The sequence below is a fragment of the Bufo gargarizans genome, chromosome 6 (assembly GCF_014858855.1).
Source record: "Bufo gargarizans isolate SCDJY-AF-19 chromosome 6, ASM1485885v1, whole genome shotgun sequence".
NCBI lineage: Eukaryota > Metazoa > Chordata > Amphibia > Anura > Bufonidae > Bufo > Bufo gargarizans.
Window position 1 is genome coordinate 379960314 of NC_058085.1, and position 23548 is coordinate 379983861.

The 23548-nt window shown below is 43.8% G+C and overlaps 1 protein-coding gene across 1 annotated transcript in view; it reads left to right on the forward strand.

Moving 5' to 3' along the window:
• LOC122940847 (tumor necrosis factor receptor superfamily member 14-like) overlaps window positions 1–23548 on the forward strand; it is a 55666-nt gene that overhangs the window by 29108 nt on the left and 3010 nt on the right. Inside the window, exons 2-7 of the mRNA XM_044297670.1 lie at window positions 8375–8462; window positions 16190–16309; window positions 18957–19124; window positions 21852–21950; window positions 22675–22694; window positions 23387–23423. Of these exons, the coding sequence (XP_044153605.1) occupies window positions 8375–8462; window positions 16190–16309; window positions 18957–19124; window positions 21852–21950; window positions 22675–22694; window positions 23387–23423 (532 nt within the window). The remainder of the gene's footprint in view (window positions 1–8374; window positions 8463–16189; window positions 16310–18956; window positions 19125–21851; window positions 21951–22674; window positions 22695–23386; window positions 23424–23548) is intronic.

Consider the following 23548-nt stretch of genomic DNA (forward strand, 5'->3'; position numbering starts at 1 on the left):
TGGTTTGAGGCGCCATTTTGGGTCTGTATTATTTTATGGATGTGGTTTTGTATATTAATTTGGATGGTTTTATTTTGCCTTCATTATTGTGTCTTCTGTGACCACTTTTTGGCGTCTCATCTGTGGTATAAATGTGCAGTGTCCCACTCGGTGATGGTCGTGGGGCTCTGTATAATTTTGCCTATTTGTAGTATGCATATTAATATATTTCTGTGTGAACTGTAATTCCTTATAACAGGCTGTTTTATTTGAGCATGTTATTACAACCATTCACCCCTAGCGGGGCCGGCTCCACGTTCATGTGGGTCCTTGGGCGATAAATCCCAGTGGGCCCCCTTGTGGCATTTTTTGACATTTACATGTCCCCCTGTGGCTCACACATTGTATAATGACCCCCCAGTGGCCCCCATACAGTATAATGACCACTAGTGGCCCTCCACACAATATAATGACCCCCCCGTGGCCCCCCACACAGTTTCCATTCAGAATATTGACTCTAAGTCGCCCCCCCTTTCAGAATAATGACCCCCAGTGGCCCCCACGCTGGGGGTTATACTGTATGGAGGGGGCGCTGGGGTCATTATACTGTGTAAGAGGCCCTCACTAGCTAGAACTGACTGGGCCCCACAGCAAATGTTTGTACGACCCCCCCCCCCCCCCCCCCCCCTAGTGGGTTCACATCACAGTATAATATACTAGAATCTATATACTACAAAGATATTATCCCTACCCTGGAATAATAATATAATAATACAATTAGGGGGTCATTCATTAAATAGAAATACGTCTATGTTAGGCGTATTTCTGACGCAGATTGTGGCGCAAAGGTCCTTAGCACCACAATCTGCAAATTTCCCCCACTCATGCCAGGTCTAAAAAAGGTGGCGTGGGCAGGGAAAGGGATACAGTTATTGGATAACACCGCCATACAGTGACTGGATAACACTGCTATGCATTGACTGGATGAAAGGGTATAATGGGGCACAGTACATAGAATGACGAGGGGCACTGTACAGGGTATGGTAAGAGGACACAATGCAGGGTATAAGGGGGCACAATACGGGGTGGGGGGCACAGTCACGTGACCCTGTGACGTTAGAAGGTCCTTATGGTGCATGCGGTTTGGACATCACCATAATGAGAGGCATAGTAGTGAGACAGGGGCCCGGGGCCCTGGATGGACAGGAGCGGTGCACACAGCAAGTAGGTGGAAGGGGCTATGAGGGGGATTCAAGAAGTAGTGGCAGGAGGTCTGTGCAGGGCAGCAACAGGAGATAGGAGGGTGGAACAGGAGCTCTGGATACATGAGGGAGGAAAGGAGACAGCAGGGGCCCCATGAGGATGAGAGGGGGGACAGGTGTCATGGAGGCAAACTGCTTAATGAGGCAGTAAAACAACTAAATAGCATGAAGTTGCTGCTCTACTACAGCATCCAGCAGCAGCTCGAAGAGTTCCCTGCCCCCCCCCCCTCCTGTCCCACAGAGAATAGACAGTCACAGTGCAGACTCGCTCACAGACTGTCTTTACACTGCTGCTCCAGCCCTGCGGTCTCTCTCCTCCTCAGGCAGCAGGTCCTGTGTAGAGGGGGCTGTCTGAAGCTTCTCAGGCAGGACGTCCTGCTCTGCTGAACGGAGTAAAGAGGTGGCGTGTCTGAAGCTCCGCAGCACAGGAGCTTGTAAGGGGGACAGCAGCAGCGGGCCTCTCGATGCTGTTGATGCTCCTTGCTCTGACACTGCGGCCCTGCTACTGCTCCCGGGCCCCTTCTGCCCTCAAGGCCCGAAGCAGTGGCTTCCACAATAGCTACACCCCTGGAGCTGCGGTTAGTGAATGAAATGACCGCAGCTCCCTGCGCTACAGCAATAAGTGCTTCCATCTGTATTGATGGAGGCGCTCAAAGCAGCACAGTGGGCCCCCCTAGGAGCAGTGGGCCCCGGCACTTGCCTGGGTATGCCGGGTGCTGACGCCGGCCCTGACCCCTAGGTAGTGCTGGCACCACACACATATATATATATATCTCTTAGGGTGTGTCAAGTCAGAGGTAGAAGGAAGGAAGTTAGCTGAGGAGTGAGGTAGTGATGTGTGAGGAGCAGGAGAAGCAAAGTCCAATCTGTAGCTGCCATCTTAGCCCCTTGGCCCTGGCCAAGCTGAGGGAGTAGGGAGAACATCCTTACAGCGGCCCAGCACAGACCAGAGTAAACTGTGGATATAGAGAAAGTCTAGTGGAGATAGAAGCAGCATTAGCTTTTGGACTCCACATCACCAGTGACCAGGAGAAGCCTAAAAGCACTTAAATACAGCGCAAGGTTGTCCATTACCACATACCTCTAAGGATATTGTGGACCAGTGTTTCTGAAAGCAACCAGTGCAAACAATGTAGCAGAGGACTCATGCCTGCCGTTAGGGAGACCGCCCTGTGGGTTGCCAAACACAAGTCAGAGTCATTATTATATCCAGTATCTGGCAGCTAGAGTGTGGACACAGTGAGGACGGTTAGAAAGGAGCGCTCTCACACCAGCCAAGGGAAAATCTCACTGCACCTATTGTCAAGCCTGGTATTAGTATTGTAGCTAAGCCAATCGTATCTGCATCACGTGGGTCGTCACCCTCGACATGGAAATGTACTGCACTAAATACCTCAAGGCAATTGATCAAGTAAAAAGTTCTGTTGTTTAGAACCATTGACTCCTCATCCTTTCTACAACCTTCCTTTGCACCTAACAGTGCTGGCGTCACAAACACCAGGGACCCTGCCTTCACGGCACCCTAAACCATTCGACCAAAGGCACCTCAACCACCATCTGATGGGAGTCCCTGGACAACAGAGTGTGCCCCGAAGGAACTGGTGCTGTCCGTCCATTCACTGCACACCGACCCAGGGAGCTCTACAGAACAGTGAGCAAACTACTACTACCCCCATCGGCCCAACACACACATATTGCCTCTGCGGCCCGGTCGTTGCAAATGTCAATACCTTGTATTTGTATTTTAATCCTTCAGTATATTAAAGTGTTTCACTACGATGACTTCTCACTGTAAATGTCCTGTATTCATTTCATACCCTAATCATCTATTCCAGGAAGAGTATTTCCTGTTCTCATTGTTGACTCTTGTTAAATAATGAAGAGTAATTGATATGAGAAAGGAAATGACAATAACAAAAGAATACTACATGCTTTATACAATTACCCATATATCCCTATGTACAAGAATATAACTACTATAATACTGCTCCTATGTACAAGAATATAACTACTATAATACTGCTCCTATGTACAAGAATATAACTACTATAATACTGCCTCCTATGTACAAGAATATAACTACTATAATACTGCTCCTATGTACAAGAATATAACTACTATAATACTGCTCCTATGTACAAGAATATAACTACTATAATACTGCTCCTATGTACAAGAATATAACTACTATAATACTGCCTCCTATGTACAAGAATATAACTACTATAATACTGCTCTTATATACAAGAATATAACTACTATAATACTGCTCCTATGTACAAGGATATAACTACTATAATACTGCTCCTATGTACAAGAATATAACTACTATAATACTGCTCCTATGTACAAGAATATAACTACTATAATACTGCTCCTATGTACAAGAATATAACTACTATAATACTGCCTCCTATGTACAAGAATATAACTACTATAATACTGCTCTTATATACAAGAATATAACTACTATAATACTGCTCCTATGTACAAGAATATAACTACTATAATACTGCTCCTATGTACAAGAATATAACTACTATAATACTGCCTCCTATGTACAAGAATATAACTACTATAATACTGCTCTTATATACAAGAATATAACTACTATAATACTGCTCCTGTGTATAAGAATATAACTACTATAATACTGCTCCTATGTACAAGAATATAACTACTATAATACTGCCTTCTATGTACAAGAATATAACTACTATAATACTGCCTCCTATGTACAAGAATATAACTACTATAATACTGCTCCTATGTACAATAATATAACTACTATAATACTGCTCCTATATACAAGAATATAACTACTATCGGAACCTGAAAAAGCGTTTATCCTCACACACTCGCACGGATTCAACCGCTGCATTACGATTCAAGCTACCGTATTTTTCGCCGTATAAGACGCACCGGCCTATAAGACGCACCTAGGTTTTTGAGGAGGAAAATAAGAAAAAAAATATTTTGAACCAAAAGGTGCACTTTTGGTGGGTTTTGAACTAATTGTGGTCTGTGGGTGATGCACTGTTATGGGGGATCTGTGGGTGACACTTATTGGCTGATCTGTGGGTGACACTTATGGGGGATCTGTGGGTGACACTTATGGGGGATCTGTGGGTGACACTTATGGGGGATCTGTGGGTGACACTTATGGGGGATCTGTGGGTGACACTTATGGGGGATCTGTGGGTGACACTTATGGGGGATCTGTGGGTGACACTTATGGGGGATCCTCTCTGGATGGCACTGTTATGAGGATGAGGATCTGTGAATGACAGTTATGGGGGGGATCTGTGGATGACACATATATAGCATCTTATGCTATGTGTCATCCACAGATCCCCTCCATAAGTGTCCCTGTAGTGAGTGACCCTCAATACAGGGGGTGGGGGTCGCATCTGCTTTAATAATGACAGCGGGGCCCGTGCAGTGACTATTCTACTACACGGGCCCCGCTCACTGTATAATCATATCTCTCTAATAGTTAATTGTTGTATGCATGTAATCGCATAATGAGCGCTAATGAGCGCTGTGTATTACCGTACTTAAAACTAGCAGCGCTCGCCGTTCGGAGCAGAGAGGAGGCAGGAGGCAGGCCGGGAGGACGGGCGCTTGCAACGTGAGTCATACGTCACGCGCCTGCGCCGCCTGCTTCATTCATAAGTGGGCGGTGCAGGCGCGTGACGTATGACTCACGCTGCTAGTGCCCGTCCTCCCGGCCTGCCTCCTGCCTCCTCTCTGCTCCGAACGGCGAGCGCTGCTAGTTTTAAGTACGGTAATACACAGCGCTCATTAGCGCTCATTATGCGATTACATGCATACAACAATTAACTATTAGAGAGATATGATTATACAGTAAGCGGGGCCCGTGTAGTAGAATAGTCACTGCACGGGCCCCGCTGTCATTATTAATGCAGATGCCGCCCCCAGCCCCTCCTCCCTCACAGCTGATGCACCCGCCGCACGGCATCGCGGCGGGTGTATCATTGAAAACTGGGCAAAATCAGCTACATTCGCCGTATAAGACGCACTGCTATTTTCCCCCCACTTTTGGGGGGAAAAAAGTGCGTCTTATACGGCGAAAAATACGGTAACTCTTATAAATTACTTACAAGATGGTACAAAACGCCAGAATTCCTTCACAAGCTTAATCCCGCCATCCCGGACAATTGCTGGAGGTGTGGAGGAGGTCCCGGTTCTTTATCTCACATCTGGTGGAGTTGCGAGAAAATCAAGCCTTTCTGGGTAGAAGTGGTGGCAGCTATTAATAAGATATGCAATACTCAGGTTAAGTTAGATGCAAAGCTTCTGTTACTTTGGTGCCCTAATAGCACGCTTACCCCTTCAAAGTCAAACCTACCAACCATGCTTATAACAGCGGCCCGATTACTGGTCCCTCTCCTCTGGAAGAATGACGCGGCTCCCTCGCATGTGATGTGGACCGAGAAAATTGATCAAATATACCGGTTTGAAGAGCTGGCCCACTGGGAAATTCACTCTAGAGCGAAATTTGTCAAAATATGGTCCCCCTGGAAGCAATATCGCAAGTTCTAGGCTTCGTCATGACAAACTGTAAGCTATATGATTGACATCTACCTGACCCTATCCCCCCCCTCCCCCTGTCCCATCTTCCCCTTGTCTTGTCGACCCCCCCCCTCCCCCCACCAGATATCTGTTTGCACAGGTTATTAATGTTCGGAGTTATGTATGCCACCATTGAGAAGTATTGTGTATGCTCATTAAGCTTATACCCAGCTGCGTCTGGTACACAAGATGTATGTTCTTTTACATAACTTTGTGCCTTTCTCAAATAAAAAGAAATTTGACAAAGAATATAACTACTATAATACTGCTCCTATGTACAAGAATCTAACTACTATAATACTGCTCCTATGTACAAGAATCTAACTACTATAATACTGCTCCTATGTACAAGAATCTAACTACTATAATACTGCCTCCTATGTACAAGAATATAACTACTATAATACTGCCTCCTATGTACAAGAATATAACTACTATAATACTGCTCCTATGTACAAGAATATAACTACTATAATACTGCTCCTATGTACAAGAATATAACTACTATAATACTGCTCCTATGTACAAGAATATAACTACTATAATACTGCCTCCTATGTACAAGAATATAACTACTATAATACTGCTCCTATGTACAAGAATATAACTACTATAATACTGCCCCTATGTACAAGAATATAACTACTATAATACTGCTCCTATGTACAAGAATATAACTACTATAATACTGCTCCTATGTACAAGAATATAACTACTATAATACTGCTCCTATGTACAAGAATATAGCTACTATAATACTGCTCCTATGTACAAGAATATAACTACTATAATACTGCTCCTATGTACAAGAATATAACTACTATAATACTGCCTCCTATGTACAAGAATATAACTACTATAATACTGCTCCTATGTACAAGAATATAACTACTATAATACTGCTCCTATGTACAAGAATATAACTACTATAATACTGCCTCCTATGTACGAGAATATGACTGCTATAATACCGCTCCTATGTACAAGAATATGACTGCTATAGCTATAATATAATATGAGGGGCAGTACGATGTTATGGGATGAGGCAGATGTAGGGTGTGCCGGATTTATTTTTGACATTTGTTTTGCATCGTCTCCAGAGTCACAACATTTGGTCGGGGATTTCTGGTTAACTGGAATTCATGAAGTCCATTAGTTTCTTACTATGAGCTGGCTCTTCCTGCAGTGGTCACTTCTTGCAGGGAAGAGGGGGGCATTTTATTAACTATTTAAGGCTTTCTAGCTTTTGTGAAACTACAACTTCTTGCATGGTACGATAGCCTGTTGCCATCAGTCTATGCTGGGAGTTGTAGTTTCACAACAGCCGGAGATTATTGGTAGCAGCTGTACATCTATAGCTTGGATCATGTAATATGTCAGGGCCAAAAAACATACTGTATCATGTGGAAAAAGTTCTGTATTGGCTCCCTTCCAGCCAATATCAGCCTCCCCACACCCCCACCAATATGTCTTCAGTGAAGAGGAGTTTATCTGGAGTGGCATAGGGCCCCGGGTGAGAGGGGGTCCAGTACTGAACTCCTTCTCCTGCCTCCTGACATACCTGCACTACATTTTTTTTGCATTCGTCACTAGATGGCGCTCACTGAAAATTTTACAGCTACTTGGGTTCAATTGTAGCTGTATAAATTCCTCTGGACTGAGCTCCCCCTAGTGGTGGCTGCGGGCAGACAATTTTATCATGGGAAACAGAGGGTTTAGAGTTATATGGGTAGATGTATCAGTGCATTTATGCCAGTTGCCCGGATAGAACACATTCCACTTTTTCTCACAGCTGGGTAAAATGGGTGAGATGGAGTGTAAGTTTTTAGTTTTTTTAATTAAAAATTCCTTCAGTTAATAAAAAATTTCACTGAGATCTCACTTACTAAATTTTATTATGGGTTCCTATGATTTCTGTGCACGCCCCCGTTTGTGGGTGAACCCCCTCAATACCCAAAGTCAGGACAGTATATCAGTGTATATATAGTGTATGAGCCCCACAATCCACTTAAACACCACAGCTGATGGCATTGCCCTGTACTGATATGGCGTCATGTAGTGGTGGGCATCATATGGCACTATTACTTATGCATCATACGACAGTATTACGGTATGTTCTCACTTTACTGTTCGGTGTTCACTGTGTGGCACAGTTATGTAAACGCTGTATGGCAGTTTTAGGTGGATACTTTATTGCACTATTCCAGTATTCAGGTGTTATATGGAAGCATTCTGTGGCTGCTTTATGGCACTATTATATATGGATCCTGTGGCAGTATTATGTGGCTACTGTATGGCACCATTTTGTAAACACCGTATGGCAGTACCATGAGGGCGCTCAGTATGTGGCGGTATTATTACAGTTCATCCTCCCAGTCACTGCACTGCTGATGGGGTGAGACCTTCTAGTGATGTGCACAGGAGAGGAGACATCGCTGCGACCATGGACCAGTGTCCGTCAGTGTGAGAGGGTTCTGTTCTAATAGAAAAGCTGAAAGTCAGATCGTCACCTAATGTCACGTTTTCTTATTATTCAGATCGCTGCTCGTGAAAACCAAGTTTCCTGCAATAACTTCCAGTATCTAGAAGAAGAACTGAACAAATGCTGCGCGCGCTGCCCCCCAGGTGAGAGGTCGTACAACTTACCGGTCGTCTGGAGGATCTTATATCATTATTTCCATAATATCTATCTATCTATTATATATCTATCTATCTCATATCTATCTATCTATCTATTTATCTATTATCTATCTATCTCATATCTATTATCTATCTACAGTATCTATCTATCTATCTATCTATCTATCTATTTCATGTCTATCTATCTATTTATCCATTATCTATCTATCTATATATTTATTATCTATCTAATTAGCATCTATCTCCTTAATAACTATCTAGCTAAATATCTATCCGTCTCTATATCTATCTAATCTATAATCTATCTAATAACTAAAATCTATTTAATATGTATCTTAATTCTGTCTAATTATCTATCTAAGTAATAGCTACCCATCTATCTAATATCTATCTTATAACTATCAAAGTATCTATCATCTAATTATCTATCTATCTATCTATCTATCTATCTATCTCTCTCTCTCTATCTCTATATCTATCTATCTATCTATCTATCTATCTCTCTCTATCTCTATATCTATCTATCTTTCTATTTATCCAAAAATAGATGGGAGCCCTCTCCAGTAAGTGTCAAGAAGTGCATGGATAACTTACACTTCACCTGCCAGAGTCTACAAGATCTGTGGGGGGTGGGGGGGTGGGGGGGGGGGGTGGGGGGGCATTTTGGACATAAGATGATTGATACTTTGTTTAATTAAAGATAAGTAAAAGTTGTACAGTGACTTGAATGGGGCTGAGCAGCAATACCAGGCACAGCCCTTAATCCAAGGCGGTGCTATGATCTAATCTCGGACATCCCCTTTAAGAACACATGACCGGTCTAAGGCTACTTTAACACTCGCGTTTTGTGCGGATCCGTCATGGACGGATCCGTTCAGATAGTACAACCGTCTGCATCCATTCAGATAGTACAACCGTCTGCATCCGTTTATATTATCTGTAAGATAGCCAAGATGGATCCGTCATGAACTCTATTGAAAGTCAGTGGAGGACGCATCCGTTTTCTATTGTGCCAGATTGTGTCAGTAAAAACGGATCCGTCCCCATTGACTTACATTGTGTGTCATTACGGATCCGGCTCAGTTTCATCAGACGGACACCAAAACGCTGCAGGCAGCCTCCAGAGCGGAATGGAGACTGAACTGATGCGTTCTGAGCGGATCCTTTTTAATTCAAAATGCAAACTGATCCGTTTGGACCGCTTGTAAGAGCCCTGAACGGATCTCACAAACGGAAAGCCAAAATGCGAGCGTAAAAGCAGCCTAAGAACAGGTGTCCTGCCCAGTGCAGGCTCCCAAGGGCGTGCATACTTTCGAGGCGGAGCACGTGAGTGCTATGGTGTCTGCTGTGCATGTCGCCGCCGCGTTAATAATTGACGGATCAAGGAAGTCTTCTAACTTTAGCTTCGGAGGAAGAATCCGTTTAAAGGGGGATGAGGGCAAAAAAATACTGAAAAAAAATCAACCCCTGCGGCTACAACCCCTGCACCTCACGTCTGTAGGACTGGACGGTGGTGAAGGGGGAGGAGGGGGTTACCCTTCCCTTACTGCAGAATCTCTATAAAACGTGGGCAATCCCCTTATGGCAAGTAACAGAAAACCCTGGCGGAGAAACCGTCCGAGCCGGAGAATTCATACTTCCTTATCTGAAAGAGGAAATCTTCACTTCTACATAGTGGGGGAGGGGGTTGTTGGCTGCTGAGGGTTCCAGAGAAAGAGGCAGTGAGCAGTGGATTGCTGAGTCTGGCACTGCGCAATGGTAGAGGTCCCACCTCCAGTGCTGCGCTGCTAGATTACACAGTTAACCCCTTGATGCCCCGCGTCAGAACTGGACGGTGCCCAGTGTTGAACATTTGCCATTTAACCCCGTGATGCTACCACGATCCATAGTTGTTCTGCAGTGGAGAGAAGTTCGCTTCCCCCCCCCCTGATGTTCTTCTTCAGATTGATTTTAAGGGACCGCCATGGGCCTAACAAGTGCCCCCCACAGCTGTCCTAAGGGAAATCTCTATTAGGACATTCCTGAGCTATAACCGAATGGCTGAGAGTGAATTTTAAATACACATCCAGTACTGGAATACATAGCTTTTTCAATGCAACAGGATATAAATAATCTATTGTAGGTTAAAAATAAATTGGGGCAAAAAAATTTAATAAAAAGTTTAATAAAATAATCTTGGAAAACAGGCAGAACCAACAACTATTTATAAAGAAAAAGTTTTTATTAAACAAAAGCAATAAAGCATACAAAAAGCATATAATGTTTATTCTTTTAAGGCACAATAAATGTAAAATATCACTTAAAATGTTCTGATTAATGAAAAAAACAAAAAACAGGATGTTATGTTGAAATATTTTTTTTTTACATATTCTGCTAAAAAATAATTGAATAAAAAACTGCATTTTACGTACCAAAACAGTATAAAAAAAAGCATATCTGAAAAAGAAAAAAAGGAACAGAACAGCACGGGCAATGTAAAATAAAAAAAGTTTTAACATATTGAGGCAAAAACTGAAAAATCTACTGAATCCTCAAAGCCATAATAAGCCATGTTATTAAGGAGTTAATAATGTTCATTTAGTTTTTAACAATCTCCTGTGTGTAAACAATGGAGGGGCCGCAGCTGTTGAGGGTGTGATGGCTGCCGTTACCAGTCTGCTGCCGGCAATGACCAGACAAGAGGAACGTTGTAAAAATCTGAGCTTCAGACATGAGAGAGCATAGGTTTTTTCTCATAAACAGTGCCACTTGTGGCTGTCTTTGGTATTGCAGCTCAGCCACATTTATGTAAATAGAACCAAGACTGTAAAAAGGATGGTCTGGCTTTAGGACTCGGTCATCAGGGAATCAGTTGCGTGAAAGAGACAAGTCAATCCAGCAAGTACTATGTAAAATTCACGATTTACCAGACACAGTACTGGACGTTTTGTGGCACCTATGTGGTGTGAATGGGTCTGAGCTGTAGTACCTGGCACAGCCACAACTGTGTAAGCAGCACTGAGATTGGATTAATATTGAAGGACCCAGTGAATCACTGCTAAAGGGTTAATATTGCAATTAACTGTTAAAGAGGTAATACTAAGGTTCATCATATATTTACTGAGATGATGTTTGTGCACAGTGAATCCCAGGAGGCGATATAAAGTAAGGAGATAGTTTGATGAGCTGGGCCCACTCCCCTGGTTAGGAGGTTTCGGTGATCAGGCCTAAAGGAAGGACCTGGATGTGTGAGCTGCTCATAACTAGGCCTAGTCCACGGAACCATCATCCCTGAGACTGAAAAGCTGCCAGAGAAGCAAATGAACAGAGAGACTACACATAAAAGAAAGAGAACAGAAATTTGCGGATACTATAACAGATAATGGAAGATAGTGCTGTGCTGTGTTACCATAGTATAACAGATAATAAAAGGGAGCGCTGTGCTGTGTTACCATAGTATAACAGATAATGGAAGGGAGCGCTGTGCTGTGTTACCATAGTATAACAGATAATGGAAGGGAGCGCTGAGCTGTGTTACCATAGTATAATGGAAGGGAGCGCTGTGCTGTGTTACCATAGTATAACAGATAATGGAAGGGAGCGCTGTGCTGTGTTACCATAGTATAACAGATAATGAAAGGGAGCGCTGAGCTGTGTTACCATAGTATAACAGATAATGGAAGGGAGCGCTGTGCTGTGTTACCATAGTATAACAGATATTGGAAGGGAGCGCTGTGCTGTGTTACCATAGTATAACAGATAATGGAAGGGAGCGCTGTGCTGTGTTACCATAGTATAACAGATAATGGAAGGGAGCGCTGTGCTGTGTTACCATAGTATAACAGATAACGGAAGGGAGTGCTGTGCTGTGTTACCATAGTATAACAGATAATGGAAGGGAGCGCTGAGCTGTGTTACCATAGTATAACAGATAATGGAAGATAGTGCTGTGCTGTGTTACCATAGTATAACAGATAATGGAAGGGAGCGCTGTGCTGTGTTACCATAGTATAACAGATAACGGAAGGGAGTGCTGAGCTGTGTTACCATAGTATAACAGATAATGGAAGGGAGCGCTGTGCTGTGTTACCATAGTATAACAGATAACGGAAGGGAGTGCTGTGCTGTGTTACCATAGTATAACAGATAATGGAAGGGAGTGCTGAGCTGTGTTACCATAGTATAACAGATAATGGAAGATAGTGCTGTGCTGTGTTACCATAGTATAACAGATAATGGAAGGGAGCGCTGTGCTGTGTTACCATAGTATAACAGATAATGGAAGGGAGTGCTGTGCTGTGTTACCATAGTATAACAGATAACAGAAGGGAGTGCTGAGCTGTGTTACCATAGTATAACAGATAATGGAAGGGAGCGCTGTGCTGTGTTACCATAGTATAACAGATAACAGAAGGGAGTGCTGTGCTGTGTTACCATAGTATAACAGATAATGTAAGGGAGTGCTGTGCTGTGTTACCATAGTATAACAGATAATGGAAGGGAGTGCTGAGCTGTGTTACCATAGTATAACAGATAATGGAAGATAGTGCTGTGCTGTGTTACCATAGTATAACAGATAATGGAAGGGAGCGCTGTGCTGTGTTACCATAGTATAACAGATAATGGAAGGGAGTGCTGTGCTGTGTTACCATAGTATAACAGATAATGGAAGGGAGTGCTGAGCTGTGTTACCATAGTGTAACAGATAATGGAAGGGAGTGCTGAGCTGTGTTACCATAGTGTAACAGATAATGGAAGGGAGCGCTGTGCTGTGTTACCATAGTATAACAGATAATGGAAGGGAGCGCTGTGCTGTGTTACCATAGTATAACAGATAATGGAAGGGAGTGCTGTGCTGTGTTACCATAGTATAACAGATAATGGAAGGGAGTGCTGTGCTGTGTTACCATAGTATAACAGATAATGGAAGGGAGTGCTGTGCTGTGTTACCATAGTATAACAGATAATGGAAGGGAGTGCTGTGCTGTGTTACCATAGTATAACAGATAATGGAAGGGAGTGCTGTGCTGTGTTACCATAGTATAACAGATAATGGAAGGGAGTGCTGAGCTGTGTTACCATAGTATAACAGATAACGGAAGGGAGTGCTGAGCTGTGTTACCATAGTATAACAGATAATGGAAGGGAGTGTTGTGCTGTGTTACCATAGTATAACAGATAATGGAAGGGAGCGCTGAGCTGTGTTACCATAGTATAACAGATAATGGAAGGGAGTGCTGTGCTGTGTTACCATAGTATAACAGATAATGTAAGGGAGTGCTGTGCTGTGTTACCATAGTATAACAGATAATGGAAGGGAGCGCTGTGCTGTGTTACCATAGTATAACAGATAATGGAAGGGAGCGCTGTGCTGTGTTACCATAGTATAACAGATAACGGAAGGGAGTGCTGTGCTGTGTTACCATAGTATAACAGATAACGGAAGGGAGCGCTGTGCTGTGTTACCATAGTATAACAGATAATGGAAGGGAGCGCTGTGCTGTGTTACCATAGTATAACAGATAATCGAAGGGAGCGCTGTGCTGTGTTACCATAGTATAACAGATAATGGAAGGGAGCGCTGTGCTGTGTTACCATAGTATAACAGATAATGGAAGGGAGCGCTGTGCTGTGTTACCATAGTATAACAGATAACAGAAGGGAGTGCTGTGCTGTGTTACCATAGTATAACAGATAATGTAAGGGAGTGCTGTGCTGTGTTACCATAGTATAACAGATAATGGAAGGGAGCGCTGTGCTGTGTTACCATAGTATAACAGATAATGGAAGGGAGTGCTGAGCTGTGTTACCATAGTATAACAGATAATGGAAGGGAGTGCTGAGCTGTGTTACCATAGTATAACAGATAATGGAAGATAGTGCTGTGCTGTGTTACCATAGTATAACAGATAATGGAAGGGAGCGCTGTGCTGTGTTACCATAGTGTAACAGATAATGGAAGGGAGCGCTGAACTGTGTTACCATAGTATAACAGATAATGGAAGGGAGCGCTGAGCTGTGTTACCATAGTATAACGAAAGGGAGTGCTGAGCTGTGTTACCATAGTATAACAGATAATGGAAGGGAGCGCTGTGCTGTGTTACCATAGTGTAACAGATAATGGAAGGGAGCGCTGTGCTGTGTTACCATAGTATAACAGATAATGGAAGGGAGTGCTGAGCTGTGTTACCATAGTATAACAGATAATGGAAGGGAGTGCTGTGCTGTGTTACCATAGTATAACAGATAATGGAAGGGAGCGCTGTGCTGTGTTACCATAGTATAACAGATAATGGAAGGGAGCGCTGTGCTGTGTTACCATAGTATAACAGATAATGGAAGGGAGTGCTGAGCTGTGTTACCATAGTGTAACAGATAATGGAAGGGAGTGCTGAGCTGTGTTACCATAGTATAACAGATAATGGAAGGTAGTGCTGAGCTGTGTTACCATAGTATAACAGATAATGGAAGGGAGCGCTGTGCTGTGTTACCATAGTATAACAGATAATGGAAGGGAGCGCTGTGCTGTGTTACCATAGTATAACAGATAATGGAAGGGAGTGCTGAGCTGTGTTACCATAGTATAACAGATAATGGAAGGGAGTGCTGAGCTGTGTTACCATAGTATAACAGATAATGGAAGGGAGCGCTGTGCTGTGTTACCATAGTATAACAGATAATGGAAGGGAGCGCTGTGCTGTGTTACCATAGTGTAACAGATAATGGAAGGGAGCGCTGTGCTGTGTTACCATAGTGTAACAGATAATGGAAGGGAGCGCTGTGCTGTGTTACCATAGTATAACAGATAATGGAAGGGAGCGCTGTGCTGTGTTACCATAGTGTAACAGATAATGGAAGGGAGCGCTGTGCTGTGTTACCATAGTGTAACAGATAATGGAAGGGAGCGCTGTGCTGTGTTACCATAGTATAACAGATAATGGAAGGGAGTGCTGAGCTGTGTTACCATAGTATAACAGATAATGGAAGGGAGTGCTGAGCTGTGTTACCATAGTATAACAGATAATGGAAGGTAGTGCTGAGCTGTGTTACCATAGTATAACAGATAATGGAAGGGAGTGCTGTGCTGTGTTACCATAGTATAACAGATAACAGAAGGGAGTGCTGTGCTGTGTTACCATAGTATAACAGATAATGGAAGGGAGCGCTGTGCTGTGTTACCATAGTATAACAGATAATGGAAGGGAGTGCTGTGCTGTGTTACCATAGTATAACAGATAATGGAAGATAGTGCTGAGCTGTGTTAGGCTAGTTTCACATGTATTAAAGGGGTTGTCAGGGTTCTGAGCTGAATCCGGACATACCTCCATTTCCACCCCGGCAGCCCCCCTGACTTGAGCATCGGAGCAGTTCATGCTAAATCGCGCGGGGCTATGGCATTTTTTGGAGATCTGGTGACGTCACCGGCACTGACTGGCAGGATTTAGCTCTGCCCTAGCCAGTAAAATGAAGGACAACCCCTTTAAGTACTGTACGTGCGCCAGATGGAACAAGGAAAGGTGTTGAACATGTCTAGGAGCAGTGCGATACTTCATGCACCAAATGTTGATCAATTTGATGCAATTTGCACTATGATTCCTTGTTTGAAAATATTGATACCCCCCCCCCCCCACACGCACGCACACACACTTTGAAGAATTATGTACTTATGACTGGTATGTTTTATTTAACCTCTTCCATGTTGAAAGTATTGTCTCCTATTTTTTTTTCCACAGGTCAATATCGGAAAGAGAAATGTACAATCTCGACAGAAACTGTCTGCCTGCCGTGTGGCAATAGGACCTACTTGACAAACTGGAACTATGCCTCTTCCTGCAGAATATGCTATCCTTGCAGTAAGAAATGCTCTAACCAGGGGCACACTCGGGCCTTGGAGAATTGTCAGCCAAGCTACACACTATATATCTTTATGGGGTTTCAGAGCATTGTAGAAATCGATATGCAAGGAGCTCCCTCTAGTGGTGGTTCCTGGTTGCCAACATTTCCCCATTAAACTCTAGGGATGTGTAAAGCACATAGATCTGTAGTAGAAAATACAAGCTCTGACCCCCTATAATGATACATGGTGCCTTTTTTAGGGACACAGCAAACCTGCCAACTGAATGCTAAGGCTCAAGGTTGTAGACCATATTGATGTTACATACAGTGACCTTTTATCTCTAGGGATGGGAAGATGACCATGTTTTGGTGGGTTGCCACTAGACTTGTCCTAAAAAAGGAGAGTGGGGGAGTCAGTTTTGGAATCAGGGTGTTCATGACTTGTGCCCTTGTGAACTGGATAATTCTTACACCTATGGGTGAACTTACTGTGGACTACATGGACTACATTTACCAATACACTGCAGCACTTACCCCCAAACTGAAAAGCACAGTAGCAATTGCAAATTTGTACCATGTCTTGGCACCAAAAATTGGAAAAATAGCCCAAAATGAGGCAGTTTTTAGAGGTACATAAGTTGGGGGATTCCAACCCAACTGGTGCCTACAGAGAAGATGACAAATCATCATATAAACTGTCCCAAAATTTACCAATGATTGGTAACCCTGGTGAATACTGATTATATCTAGGGTTTGGAGTGGTACGGGGGTCAAAAGAACTCTCCAGTTCAAGAAAACAAAAAGCACATTAACTTGGCAACGAACAGGACACTTACATGGTGCCCTCCTTTTCAGCTGCAGATCCGATTCTCTTCTGCCACCCACGATGGCCGCACCACTTCCCAGACTACCTGATACACTCTGTGAAACATTGGTCCAAACACCTCCTGCTTGTCCAGCCCTACTCTTGGATTGGTCAGCACTGCTCCTATGAACAGTGCTGGCCACTCCGAGGACAGCAGGAAGTGTCTTGGACTACCAAATGCGCAGTGTGCAACAGGCAGTCTGAGAAGTGGTGCGGCCATCTTGGATGTCAGAAGAGGAGCCTGGTAATTGTTGGATCTGCACCAGTTAAGTGTTCCATTCATTGCCCAGTTAATGTGTTTTTTTTCTTGAACTAAAGGGTCACTTTAAGGCCTCCTGCCCATGACTGTATCCGCGGTCCGCAAAACATAGATTCTGCCCGTGTGCGTTCCGCATTTTGCAACATAGACAAGAATAGGACATGTTCTATCTTTTTTGCGGGGCCGCTGAACGGACATACAGATACGGACAACACACGGAGTGCTGTCCACATCTTTTGCGGCCACATTGAAATGAATGGGTCAGCATCCAATCTGTAAAAAATTGGATGCAGACCAAAACTACGGTCGTGTGCATGATGCCTAAGGGAGATGGTTTTGAGCAGAAACATGTACACCCTACACCACAAGAGGGAGCTCACTGCATACACCCTTATTGGACCCTATAATAAATTGACCCGCTGTCAGCATCCCCTACTGGCAGCAGAAATAATTTTGGCACTTGAAGGGGTTTTCTGACACTTTAGCAAAATTTACAGGGGAGCAGCCAGGCAAAGAAGATGAACTCACCTGCTACAGGTCCCTTTTGATAATCACGGTGGGTCAGGTCCCCAGACCTCTGACCAGAAGTGATGATGTCACATTCATTATTCTCGTGAACGCTCAGCCAATTACTGGCCTCAGTAGTCACCAGTGCATGAACGCATGTGATTGGCTGACCGGTCATGAAAACGGCTGCTTCGCCGAACTTCGAGAAGAAATTCGATTAGTTGCGATTTACTTAATCACGAATCACCTTTCTATTCTTTTAGGGGTTTATCAGGGGTTTAAAAAATTGATACTCACCTCATCCACTTGCTCGTCCGCTCCTGTCTTGTTCAAAGAAAACCAATCAAAGGACCTGCGGCGAGCGTGATGATGCCACCACGTGATCAGGCTGGGGGCGCTCGGTGACATCATCACTGATGGTGGATGAGGTGAGTATAATTTTTTTTCCAGCCACCATTGATTCGTTCTCACGAAGCTTGAGGAAATTCGGCTTCGCAACTGATCGAATTTTTCCTGAATTTTGGATTGACGTCCGCTTCGGATACGCAGAGAATGTAGATTGGCCTATCTTCTCAAGCCTGGCTGCTCCCCTCCAAAGTTTTCAAAAGTGTTGGACAACCTCTTTAACTAAGCTTCTCAGGTGGGGGTTTCCATGCACTAGGAGCACCCATGTTCACCTAAGTGCAATATTAGTACATGACACCAAAGTGTTCCCTTCAGAGGGGTTGTCCACTGGATATAGACAAGAGCCATCTCCGGCAGCCCCCTAGAGATCTATGTACTGGCAGCATGCATGACCACCATTCATGGGGAACACAGGGACCCCCACTGATGAGACAGCTATGTTTGTCATAGGACAATCCCTCTAATTAAAATGTGCTTCTTCTCAACATGTTTTCCAGCGAGTCCATAATGTGAAGGACTAGTTAATGCTTGTAATTACAGAAGACTTTGTATGTTAGGTATTCCTCCTCTCCCCGCGCCAGTGCTTTAGTTATCCCCGAGTAACTCCTCCAATCCTCCTCTCCTGCAGGCCAGCACCTAGTAGAGAGAGAGCCATGCTCGGCCACCAAGGCCACAGTCTGTGGCTGTCCAGATGGGTATTCCTGTATCCAGCATGATGCAGTGGGCGTATGTCAGATCTGTACTCCCGATGAGCCTCCTGTCTTAAAAGTGCCCGAACCGACTGAAAGTCCACCAGGTGAGTACTTTGTAATATTGAAAATTTTCACCTCTCTTGGTGATAATATTGCTGGTACCAGAGGTCACCCCCCAACACTTATAAGACTCTTCTTATCTATCTGGCCAAGAGTAATAAACCAGTATATTGTATCAGTAATTTCTAGTAATAGTAAGCCAAAAACAGAGATAAAATGTCATGGAAATATTTGCATCTCTTCTGTGTTTTGGACCCACTCCTGCTTTTGGCTTACAAATACTGATACAAAATACTGACTGTGGTCCTGAGGTTACAATATTAGTATCTGGCAGTGCAGGGCTTTATTAGTAGATGTCAGGGTGCTTTTTTGCAGATGCGCCGCTCCATTCCCCCACTGTGCTCGCCATTCAATTTTGCCATCCTGTATGCTAATTAGTAGCAATCGGTACAGGCGGAGGGGACTGACGGGTTTCTCAAGGGGTGTCTCCGTTCTCTATTGCAACAGGGAGCGTCACAGCCGGGGAGAAGGAGACACCCCTTGAGGAACACGGCAGTCTCCTCCTCCCTGTACCAATGCTACTAATTAGCATACAGGGCGGCAAAAGAGAACAAGGGGCACAGCGGGGGAACCGAGCAGACAATCTTAAAAAAATAAAAAAAGCGCCCCGACATCGACTAATAAAGCCCTACACAGCCAGATACTAATATTGTAATGTCAGGACCAGTGAAAGGTCTTCTTTAAGAGGATATTGGGACCGGTTTAAAAAGGGTGACAAAATGAGCAGTTGCCCAGGGCTCTTTTTTTAGGGGCATCATGGGAATAAACTAAAACTACCAAGCGTGCTTGAGCGGTATTATATGGGAATTGAATTGCAGTATTGGAACTATATAGCAGTGTTATATAGGCTCTTTAAGGGAGTATTATTCTGTAAATTATTTGGCCACTGTATGGTGGTATTATGTGTGTTGCATATAGCAGTATTGTCTTTGTCACTATATGGCGGTGCTATTTGGGTGACATTATGAGACAAGTTGCCTAAAGGGGTATATAAATCTAGCACCGGTTTCTGCTTTGGCATTATTTCCAGAAGAAAAATTCCAGAGAGCGGCTCAGTGGTTTGCATTGTCTCCTTGAAGCACTGGGGTTCCCCCCTCGTTTGGGTGGGCTTCCTCCAGATTCTTCCCACACTCCATGCTGATAGTATTTTGTCCCTGTGTGCATGTGGTTGTCCAAAGTAAACAAGTCCTTACCAAAAACAAGCTTTTATCTTAACAGATTAGTTTTTCATTGGCGGCTTGTATTGAGGAGCCTTTATGGTGCAGCACCCTCTAGTGGCATCCTGGGACAAAAGCCGTTTAAGTGGGGTTAGCGATTTTCATTTCCTATTAAATCATATGTTTCTGATTTTATCTTTCTTTTATAAAAAAAAAAGGAAGCCCTGGATGAAGCTGTGTGATACAGGCCCATCTTGTGGCCTTAGCAAAATGAATTTATCTGATATTAATGTGTTTTATTTTTACTGTGTTTAACAATGGAACAGGGCGTCTGTCTGGGAAATGTTTTGTTATGATTTATGTGTCTTTCTAGCATTTTGTGGTTTTTTTCCACAATTAGGAAAAGCTATCAATTCTGTACTTTATTGGTGAAGGTTTGACTTCTGACCAACTGACTGAAGGGCCCATGACATTTCAGCAAGTGCCGTGTCCTCTTCATCGTTTAATTTTGTAGGATATACCTAGTATTTCAGCTTGTGTAACAGCTGCCAGGACTCACAAAGGATGCCTCTGAGACATGCTTCTACTACCCACTCATAGAGAAACCCTGTGAGATGTCCTCCAACTACTCATTTATAGACAAATTCTGCGAGTCCTGCATCCTCCACTTCCTCATAGAGAAAGCCTGTGAGTCCTGCACCCTCTACCCCCTCATAGAGAAAGCCTGTGAGTCCTACATCCTCAACCCCTCATAGAGAAAGCCTGTGAGTCCTGCATCCTCAACCCCTCATAGAGAAAGCCTGTGAGTCCTACATCCTCAACCCCTCATAGAGAAATTCTGTGAGTCCTGCATCCTCAACCCCTCATAGAGAAAGCCTGTGAGTCCTGCATCCTCAACCCCTCATAGAGAAAGCCTGTGAGTCCTGCATCCTCAACCCCTCATAGAGAAAGCCTGTGAGTCCTGCATCCTCAACCCCTCATAGAGAAAGCCTGTGAGTCCTGCACCCTCCGCCCCCTTATAGAGAAAGCCTGTGAGTCCTGCACCCTCCGCCCCCTCATAGAGAAAGCCTGTGAGTCCTGCACCCTCCGCCCCCTTATAGAGAAAGCCTGTGAGTCCTGCACCCTCCGCCCCCTTATAGAGAAAGCCTGTGAGTCCTGCATCCTCAACCCCTCATAGAGAAATTCTGTGAGTCCTGCACCCTCCGCCCCCTTATAGAGAAAGCCTGTATTTTGCATTCCGAACTTCCCTCATAGAAAAAGCCTGTGAGTCCTCCTTTCTCTGCCTTTATAAAGTGATTTACAGCTCTCCTTGAAAACAAACGAAAAGCTGACAGTTACAGTGTTTGAGGAGGCAAGCAGGTTTCACAGATGGAGGATGCAGGACTCACAGGATTTCTCTATGAGGGGACAGATGATGCAGGACTGACAGGCTTACTGTATGAGGGAGTGGGGGAAGCAGGACTCACAGGTTTCTCTATGAGGGGACAGATGATGCAGGACTCAAATGATAGCATTAAAAACAGCATTCACTTTAAGGAATGCATTTCTTTGCAGATATGAGGATCATCTGGATCATCATTGGTGTGGCTCTTTTCTTGGTGACTGCTGTTGTGGTGATCCTATGTGTTAAAACATCACTGTTGAAGAGGTTTGGTGCGTATATTGTTTTATATTTCTCTTTAGTCAGGGCTTCTTTTATTTTTATTTTATTTCAGTCCTATTCAATTTACCTGCTATGTCTGGTGAGGGAACTTTTCTCGTTAGGGTTAGGTAATTTTGGATACCTTTTTATGACATCGTCATCAGATCACATTTATTTCTATGGGTAGAGAGTTGCATGAGAACGGCATGACCATCCTACTCTTTGTTAGAGAATACCTGCATCTGAATATACGAAGAACCCATTCCTCAACAAGGCGTTGCCTGTGTGCTTAAAACACCTCCTCCGTTTGCCCACTTTTTATGCATGCCATATGTCACCCAAAGTGCACATTGATGGGTCTAGTGCAAGCCTTTTCTGAAAAGAGAAGGACCTCTGATCTATTCCTTAACCCTCTAAGCCACAAGGGCTTTCAAGGACCAGGTGGCCTCCACTAGGCCCCCAAAATTTAGGAAGACCTGTCTGTATTCCAGCATTTGCCTTGGTCACCACTCAAGCGTCGCCTAGACCTTGTAAGTATAAATTTGGCATTATGGGCAAGATCCCTAATTAGGAGGATGCACCTTGTTCATTTTCTCAGGTTCATGGGACTATCCTTAAAAATAAATAGGACTGTTAAGCAAGTAGGATGTTCTGAGCTGTTGTATTATAGTGTTATGTTCCTGCTTTGGTATTTCCATGTTTCATGGATTTTCTCACTTTTTCTTTGTTTTCCAGGTCGCATGATAAAAAACAGGGTGAGATTCTGTCCTCCATGATGTATAACATTATTGTGTACTATGACCTTGGTGATATGAAAGCTTTTAGTGATGATGAGGGAGATTTAATGGCTTGTTGGTATCCATCCCATCTGGTAATTACAGAAGGGTCCTAATAGAGCATGACTGGAAGGCCTTGTGATAGATTTTGCATTGATACCTTGAACCTCTAAATAACCAGGGACTGTGAGCCCACCAAACAGGGTACGGCATATATATTAAAGTGGGGACCTCTAATTACATGGCAGAGCCATGTGCATGGAGCCTGGCTGACAGGAGGCCAGATATACACATAAGATAGCTGCCAGACAACATCATGTTCGGCTCCACAGCCTACTCTTATGCACATGTATATTCTGCTTGGCTGACCATACATGTGGTGTCTATGGAGAGCTGAGAGGTCCCCGTACACATTATATGGTACCTGTAATGTGCAGGTTCATCTGACAGTTATCCAAAATGTACGATCATTCATTGCTCCACACAATTTTAGGGAACATGGCGTTAATAAGGCATAATGTGCGCAGGAAGCATGACCAAAGTCTTCTAGGAGGGCCTCTCCAAACATAAACATTGATGGTGTCTCCTCAGGATAGACCTTCAGTGTTTGTCTCAAAGAACCTTCATTAGGTTTGTTCAATGTGCTGAAATATTTTCTTCTCAATTTATAGAGATCTTCAGAGACGACTCCTCAGTCGGAGACTATGGGTAAGTCAACAGCATCACCTACCTGTGCATTATAGAATGTAGTCCAGCTGTATCTGAGTAACTACATCTCCAACCACTTGTGACCAATGTCCACGCTGTCTTCATTCTCTTCATCTAAAGTAGAG